Here is a 9114-nt window from a genome sequence, read left to right on the forward strand (position 1 = left end):
TTCAACAGAGATTTAAATGAATGAATTAGTAAATTAAATGTTTTAATATGATGCCAGGAACAATGCAAAGAGAAATGAATGAGCTTTAATGTTACTTTGATGTACTTGAGTTTTATGTGTGTGAGTGGAAATTATGGATTTTTTTTAAAATATTTCACAACATGGAGAAGTGGCCACATAGTTACAAATAAATCTAATGTGGTACATGTTCTCAGCCAAATTGTGATATTTTTAAAGAGTCAACATTTCTGAACGCCACTAGGTAAAGAAAATTAAATGTAGGATTATAAGAACAATGATTTATCAATAATAAAAGTAATTTTGTTTTTATTTGCTAATCAATGACAAATTCTACAATCATAGTCAATTTGGACTCTAGATTGAAAAAGATTGAGTCAATGACCTACGTCCCTGGTAATGTGAAGAGGGATACAATTAATTAGAACATTATAAGGGAAAAATTGAACAGGTCTTGGTTAACATTCCGTCAACGCCTCCTGGACCATGTTTGACTGAAGTTCCCCTTTCTTAAAATGTAAAGTAGGAAAGGATTTCAACTTTTTCACTAAAACAATAAGAAGTACATCATAAATGTAGATTACAGCTTTTAAATAGAAAATACATTTGAAAACACAGCACACTCGTAATGCTGCAAACCAAACTCAGACCTTAACGATGAACATTTGTGTTAATGTAGCATTTATTGATCACTTTTCAATGTATCCTCTAAAATCCATATTCTATAAACAGGTGCCCGCTATTAACAGAAAAGTGCCAGAGGACATTGTGTGGTGTAGGGTAATTTAGAAACATCATTTTGTGCCACTTAAAGATCCATTTAAAGCGTCACATGTACAATCAGGATCGAAATGGTCCGAGAAGCCAAGGCAAATTATGATGGGCATGACATCAATGATGCAAACTGGCAGGTTTTTACATAATCCCTCATCCTGACAGTAGATCTGAAGACCACACCTGATAGAGTATGTGTACTGATAATTACATAAGTGAATGGACTTAGATGTAGATGCAGAGTTTTAAAAGAAAATAATGAGGAAAATGTTTATATGTAGCTGTGAAACATGCAGGAAAATGCAATTTCCTATTTTTATTTTAAACCTGAAAGGTCCTCCAGAAACTTGTGTGCCCACAACAAATATGGTTCCTACTTACATCATCATATTTAAGGTAAAGAAACGAATATTCAAACTTCAAGTAAACTCCCACATGCCCCAAAATTAAATACAAATAGACCTGTACATCATCTCATAAATACCTTTAAGAAAGACCCAGTAAAGTAAGAGATCATTTCTCTCAAATGTCTGTAAAAAGAAAGGCTCTTCGTCCTCTTCCATCAGTTGTAAATAGTTCACTTCTCACAGATATCTTCACAAGTACAGTTGAATGTATGGAAATAAATTACATGTGTTATTTTCTGAGGTAAAGGGAGGCCGCAAACCACATTAAAACCTCTTAACAAGTAAATCCTAAAAACTGTAAAACAATAAAAAAGTAAAGATTTAAAGCAAACATAAGTAACAGAGATCAGACACTGATACATGCAGTTTACAGTTCATTCATGGACAGAGTCATAAAGAAAATGTATTAAACAAAGGCACAAATTCATGATTTTCTTTTTCTGCCGAGTTTGGTCTGAACCACTGTGATCCAGCCACTTGAAGCCGGATTCACAGTGATGAACGAAAGGTGCTCTGACCCTGCAACACGTTGGCTGTTTTCACAAACAAACAAAAAACACGGAGGTTTGGTCGTCTCTTGTTGCAATCTGCATAAAAACATCAAAGTAAAAATGTGCGTTGTCTCTACGTGAAAGCAACAATTTTGCATAATTAAAGAAAATAACAGAAAATCACAAATATTTAAAAATCTAGACACGATTGGCTTGAATGACTGGAATGAAAGTTGATGGAATTGACCAGAGGAAAATTCAAAAAAATACCATATCTTCATGTGCCAGCGAAACTATTGATGGGATATGAAACCTGACCAGCAACAGAACTGGGAGGCTAGCACCATCACAGGGAGAGGTTAGAGTCCGACCCCACTCAGGTTCATCACAATGATCAGGTTCCACTGTGATCACAAAAAACCCAACCCCTGTGCACATTCATCTCTCTTCCCCACGTTAGCTCTGTTGGCAGAGGAGCCGGAGGAGTGTGCAGTGACAAGCAGTGACCTAGGTGCTTTAGGGTCACATGAACAATGATATCAGCAGATGTGATGTGCAGTTAGAACAAGGAAATGATCAAGTGTCATACAATCATTCAAATAGTAAGAAGAGTTGAGTGGAACTGCTACATTGGGATGCTTTACCAAGGATTGGGCTCAAGACGCCTTTTCCAAATGGTAATACCAAAATCTGTGAAAGGAAACATTCAAATGTACCAAAGGATGACAGAGAGATTTAAAGCACAGAGAAAGCAGAAATAGAAAAAAAATACTGGAACCAAAGCTGCAGGGAAGTTGTTTTTTCCTCTTAGTACAGCTGATGTGGTTACTGTCAGATCAGGGTGGGTGAGGTGACACTATATCTTGTGATAAAAAAGAAATCCCACTGAGACTTTAGCATATGCTACATTTTCTTATTGTCAATAGAGCTTATAAATACCACATCTATCTACTTGGCTGATTCTTCTGTGGCACATAGCTTATTTGAAAACGTATTCTTAAATTTCATGATTGTTATTTTAAAATAGTCAGTAAGAGTGAATGAGTTTGAGGAAAGTGCCACAGAAAGTATTTTGAGACAGATAGACATTATTGGTTTGGGTCAAATCAAGGGGATTTGTTGACAATAAGAAAAACAAAGAATACTGCAATCTCAGTTCTTCATTATACCGATTGTAGTTCATTATTAACATAATGTCATGTATCATTTTCTGGATCAACAAAGGCCCTCCTGTCATAGCAGAAAATCAGAAAATAAAATACCAATGCAATATATCAAGATATGTATCCATGTCACCCACCCCTCTCAGACATGAACAACCCACATCAACATTTTCTCTTCCCACTTTTAGTTCCACTTATTTTGCAGCTTTTCATCACATCTCACTCTCTTGTGTCGTCATGTGACATTAAATGTGAAGGTTTGGTCAAGTCGTGACAGGTGGTTAGTATCCATCTCTGCAGGTATAAGAGGTGGACTTGGGACTGGACAGTTACAAGTTACAGATATTAGAGGGTGCCTTTCTCTTCCTCATTACAGTCACAGAGCTGCCCTTGAGCAAGGCATTGACTGTTCGAATGAAGCCGCTCAGAAGACAAGCCCGGCTCTCGATGAGGGCAGTTGTCCATTAACTCAGTTTTGGTCTCTGGCAACATCCTTCACCTTTCTCCTGCCATATGCTGACTCATGGTCAGCGTCAATTGATGCTGCGGCTGCTCTGGTGCTTAGAGAGAAATGATATCATCTGCTCATGACAATCTATTCTTGTTCAGTGTCTCGCGGCGCTGTTTCACATTTAGGTCACGTGATGACACCTCAGCCAGCTCCGACACCAGGAGCCGCTGTTGAAAACATGATATTTGAACTTCCATTACACTCATCCTATATTGTTGCGAGAGGTCAAGAATGAACAGCCATGCAGAGAAATAAAATGATAAGATATATATACAGGTTTCCCTTTAACTCAACCCTGTTTGGTTAGAAAGTTGCAAGTTTACAAAAACATCTCCAAATAGTGGGCCCTGCAAGAGAGACTGTGTCCCAGCAGCTGAGCCAGAGTTTGATGGGCAGTGGACGAATAGTGCAGTGGTTGTTTCGGTGACTTGCTCAACTGTTGGGAGTATTTAAAGTCATGTCATCCATAGGCACAATATACAGGGTGTGTGTGTCCATGTGTGTGTGGGTGGAGGGGGGCTGAGCCATATGGAGAACGATGTCAAGACAACCAGAAGACCTCCAGTAAAACATCCAGAAGGTATTGACATCATTATAAGGTTTGGAAACACACACTCCAGGCTGTCCGCATAGTTCATGTCCATCACATGCGACTCATAAAAATGTGTTGTTATTATCCGCTACTCATGTGTCTCAGAAAACACCCGAGAATAATTTGTTTTCTAAATTCAGTTTGGAAAACATATTGTGTGTCACCTTACAAAAAGAAAATTGCCACCGTACATTTACACTGATCAACGACTAACAATAAATACTGATTTACTGCCTGGCCTGAAGGGTGTAAAAACCAGAGTAAGAAAGATTACCATGTAACCTAGTATAGATTACATCTGCAAAGAGTAAATCTCCGGCTACAGCTGCACTACATGGGCAGGATGTAGTTGGAGTTGGCCAGCTTGCGCTCCTGTGCAGCAGGAACCATCTCTCTGTGACGCAGAGGTCTGTGGCAGTCGGGGTCCTGAAGTGGAGGGTAGTGCTGCCGGTAACACAGCCAGGCAAAGACGAGACCAAGCAGAGAACCCACTAACACATCTGCAATGAGAGAGAAGAGAAGAGAAGAAACACGATTATGAGGAGTTTGATTCCACAATTTCATCATTTAGAAGTGGCCGTTGTTTAATCTGAGCCGGGTTTCAGGTATCATCCTTTGCAGCTGATTGGTTGGGGGTGAAATCAAAGACTGTATAAAAAGATGGAAGATGTGTCTTTACTTTCTCCTACTATCCTGAAATGAAACAGGGTGGAATAGGTCTTTACAGCTATAAGTAGTTGGGCATAAAAGTATTTGGGTGGAATAAACCTTTGAAGACTGGCCCGGTCATCCAATTTGTTAGTTTGTGCCGCCAAAAAAACTTAGGTTCCTAAAACTTTGGTTCTGAAACTACATGCAGGAATGTAATATTGAGGAAAGCGTTACTGCAGCCACCTGCCAGGAGGCGATACAAATGTTTTGGCTTCACTTTTGGTGTCGTTCATCTCTTTATACACTGTCTGGAAAACCAGTGTGATTAACAGACGACTCAAATCAGTTGTGTTCAACCTCTGTCACTGAGATCCCTCTAACCAGCTTCTGCTGTGTAATGCAGATCTAAACGTGCACTGTGACTCTGACCTTGCCAGTGGTGCTTGTAGTCGCAGGTTCTGGAGAGGGCGATCACAGTCGCCACGAGCAAAGGGGTGAGGAAGGCACACAGCCGCCACGCTCTTCCTTGGCCCACCACGTTGAAGCAGCGCAGCTTTCCTGCGATGTAGAACGCTGTGAAACCCAAACCTGCGAAGGCAACTGAGAGCAGAGAGAAAAGAACACAAGGGTGGATGAAGAGAACACAAACAAAAGGAGAGAACTACAAAAAGAAGGAGCAGGCATTAGAGGTGGAGAGACTTGCTTTCTCACATAATAAAATAAAAGCCTAGAGGCCAAAATACATTCATATACACACATCTGTAACATACGATATTCTCCCTGCCCTACTTTTACATTCACTTGCTTTCCTTTCTGCCTGCAGATGATAATGTACCAGCTACAGAGACATAAATGCACATTGGAGCCTCTCTTACAGGAGGAATGCCCGCTGGGGAAGCTCTTCCTGCCCTCTATGACCGTATCTGGGTCACCGGTGCAGTGCAGCTCAAGGTTCATCAGACCATCTGGGAAACAGCGGTAGAAGAAATCCGGTCGCGGCCTGAGGACATAGACAGAGGGAGCATGAAGGCTTTAATCCACTGAAACATGGGTAATATCTATGCACTGCTACGTTGGGTGCAGCATTCACCTGCCAACAACCAGTTTGATGACGTTGGTGAAAACTCCATTCAGCACCAGAGTCAGAGTCACAGCTGGATGACAGGGAGAGATAGAAGGGCATCATTAAAAACAAAGACATGTCAACCTAAAAAAAACATTTGACATATTTAAATATATTTTTAAACTCATTAGCAGTTGACGGTTTCGTACCCAGCGAGGCTTCTTTCAGATCTCCTCGCTCCGACTTCCTCATGAAGGTGAAAACCACGATGACAATCAGTGGGGTGAAAACTGCTACACTCTGATGCAGACAAAAAACATGACTCAGAATTGCAACCGCATAATATTACATTTCTTTGTTATATTTTCAACCGCAAAAAAAAGAAACTGAGGGATTTATTATTCCAAGTTTCACTCAAAAACACATCAATGTATTACTTACAAACATGAGCGAGGTGGGAACGTGGTCATTCTCCACACGATGGAATTTGTACAACCACATCTCCTCGGGCTGGATATCACGGAAGAAAGGAGGAAGCTGCTCCGTCACACTAACGGTGACATTATATGTTACATTCAGAAAACAGATAAATAAAGCAATGTCATGGATAAATGCAAATAAGGACATACTTACAGGAACACCACCAACAACGCTATTCGGACGGAAATTTCCGAAAGGAGACCACGAAGCAGCTTCTGCTTCATATTGTTACTCGGGATGGATTTCAGTCCACAGCAGTCATCCTCATTCCACCTTGTGTCCAGTTGACGGGGGCTAAAGTAGAATAGGCAGATGGGAACTTAGTTTGTTGAAGGATAAGTGCAGATGAAAAAAACGGTAACTTTAAAAATACAGATAAAAACATGTTTCAATGATTCCTTAAATGTAATTTTCCAACCCTTGTAATTGAGGTTTACAATTTTTTAGTTTAACCAAAAAACATAAACTAAATAAAAAAACTAATACAATCAAATATAAATATCTTCATTAAATGTGAACATATATATATCTTACTTTATCTTATCTGCTTTGTTTATTCTGGAAAATAAAAGTTTTCATATGTGCACATATCGCCCAACACTAAGACGGATACCGACACGTCTGTGAGAGAATCTCCAATTTCATCAGCTGACCGATAAATCAGTCAAGCTCTATTACTTAGTACAAATACAATAAAAGTCAAACTTAGAGGCCAGGTTTCATTCTGAATGTATTCAGCCTGATGCTTAAATCTAAAATATTTTAAACTAAATTAATTTTTAAAGAATGTTAGAAAATTATGTTGCTGTTCTTAGAGATGATTCTACAACTCTACTGGACTCCACTAACGATCATCACGAGGTCTCACAGCTATGAAGTTAATTGTGCAGCCTGCAGAGATCAGACACAGGCCTGTGCCCACGTGTTAACGAGGTAAACGCCCTTAGTCTTCATAAACATTTGCATTCTTATCATCACCTGTCTGTTTAGACTTTACATTTCAAATAGTCTACTTTCAAACCATCCAACAGTGTCATACAGCCGCCGGGCTCGCTCCCTATGTCCCAACCCCTTCACCTCTCCCCTATGTGAGAGTGGTGGCCTGCTGGGCTCCTCTGTGGGGTCGTAAACACTGCACACCCTGCTCTTTAGTCATCTCTACTGCCAGGACAGGAAATGAACGCAAAACGCACTTCCTGTGTCAATATAAATGCCATTAAAATGTATCTTCCACTTCACACGCCCTCCTTTAGCCTTACAGACCGGTTTTTCAAGTAAGTCAGCACAGACTAAACTCACCCAACTTCTTACTGATGGTCATGTTGAGATGGGAGTCTCCCTGGATATCACTGGCTCTTGGCCTGTACTAATATTAAGGTCCCCTTGTGTGTTTCTTACAGTAGAACAGACTGGACAAACTAAACATCTTATGAGTGTTATGTCAAATAAAGGCTACCACGGGTTCTCTTTCATGTTTGGAAGAAAAGGGTGAGGTGAGGGGTATTCAACTGCAACCCACAAGCTCACCACTATATGTCACTAGATTCTACACCCTGAACCTTTAAACCTCTCTAGGAACCGGACAACAGCAGGTGCAGATGAGGGACCTCATCTTTACTGCTCTGTAGTGGCTCCACTTATTACACAGCACAGCCAGGTGATACACACCTGGAGGCTCGAAGGGGCCTCGGGGACCCGGCTGTCACAGCCTCCCCTCGGCTGTGCTCACTGACCTTTGTTCCTTAGTTTTCAAATCCCTCTTGAAAGAAGGAAAATCCACGACCGAGACCAAACAAATGAAGGAGCTGCTCTTCCTCCCACAACAAACCCGCACCAGTGTCCCTCCGAGGCAAGACACTGTGGTTAGATATTTCCGGTTTATAAACCCTGATACAAAGGCCAACACGAAGCACCTGTGTCCTCCGCCTCCAGCTGACACAGATATTTACAAGCTGCTCCTGAACATAAACGACATTAAATACGCTTCAAACGACACGAGGAGTAAATGTAGCAGCTTGTTATCTTCGTTCAGACACAGCAAAGATAAGCGAGCTAAAATCGAGTGCTGCTCGGACAGGTTGATAGCTTGGTTAAGCTAGCTAGCAACATCTGTCAAATAAGACATCTGGGGCATTTCCGCCCTGACAACCACCGGGAAGCTCACGGACCTTACAAGTGCGGATGTTTCCTGGATCTTTGTCTCAACGTTAACGCGAAACAAGCCCGGACATCCTCTGGTTCAGCCGCCGGGAGGAAGTCGCACATCAGTGGGATTCAGGGAGACGAGGAGATGCCACGGAGGGGACGAGCTCTGCGGGATACTAGCTGTTAGCATCACACCTACTTCTGGTTCAGGAGCTTCAAATTAAAAGCACGTCCTTAAACAAACATCAACTCGTAGTTTACCTACTCACTTGTTCTGGATATTTTGATTATTTCCCTTTTTTATCACCAGTACATGACCCTAAACAAATAATAAAATGGTTGACTTGAAACTTTACTTTCTTTCTACATATGACTATAGGCTGAGAAAAAATCCAATTCTTTATATCCATATATAATAATTATATTCTTAGAGACGAACAGAGCCTTGAACACCTTTCTTCATATGTACGAGTAATTATATTAACATTCTTTAAAAAATGATCAGTTTTATTAGTACATCTGTTGTTTTCATTGTATTTTCTGATCATAGACTGTGTTTAGTATTTGGACTGTTTATGGTTGGAAACATTTTCTTGTTGTTTATATATATAGTGTGAGATGATAACACATATTTCTAGTCCTATTTGGTCTGATTTATACGTATTTATGTGAACCAGTGTTTCCTCTATTTTAATTGATGAGGATATTTGGAGTTTGAGAATATATTTTGAAGCTTAACACAACCGGAAATGGTCTCTCAGATGATTATATCTGCCTTGACTGGTGGATGCGAGAAGCCACGTCACATTAGCGAGCGCC

At 40.5% G+C, this 9114-nt stretch overlaps 1 protein-coding gene across 2 annotated transcripts; it reads right to left on the minus strand.

The window, feature by feature from the left end:
* Nucleotides 1-678: 678 nt before the first annotated feature.
* Nucleotides 679-8478, minus strand: plpp5 (phospholipid phosphatase 5). Of its 2 annotated transcripts, none has more exons than XM_062381599.1 (8): nt 8324-8478; nt 6304-6444; nt 6112-6220; nt 5880-5970; nt 5698-5761; nt 5483-5607; nt 5037-5207; nt 679-4456 (listed from the first exon to the last, which is right to left on the minus strand). In XM_062381599.1, the coding sequence occupies exons 1-8, from the start codon at nt 8413-8415 to the stop codon at nt 4287-4289; spliced, it is 963 nt and encodes a 320-aa protein (XP_062237583.1). In that variant the 5' UTR covers nt 8416-8478; the 3' UTR covers nt 679-4286. The 2 variants fall into 2 exon arrangements, with proteins under 2 accessions (XP_062237583.1, XP_062237584.1); XM_062381600.1 differs by having other exon boundaries at nt 8319-8459.
* Nucleotides 8479-9114: the final 636 nt, after the last annotated feature.

Source organism: Platichthys flesus, chromosome 3, assembly GCF_949316205.1.
Source record: "Platichthys flesus chromosome 3, fPlaFle2.1, whole genome shotgun sequence".
In the NCBI taxonomy this organism is placed as follows: Eukaryota; Metazoa; Chordata; class Actinopteri; order Pleuronectiformes; family Pleuronectidae; genus Platichthys; species Platichthys flesus.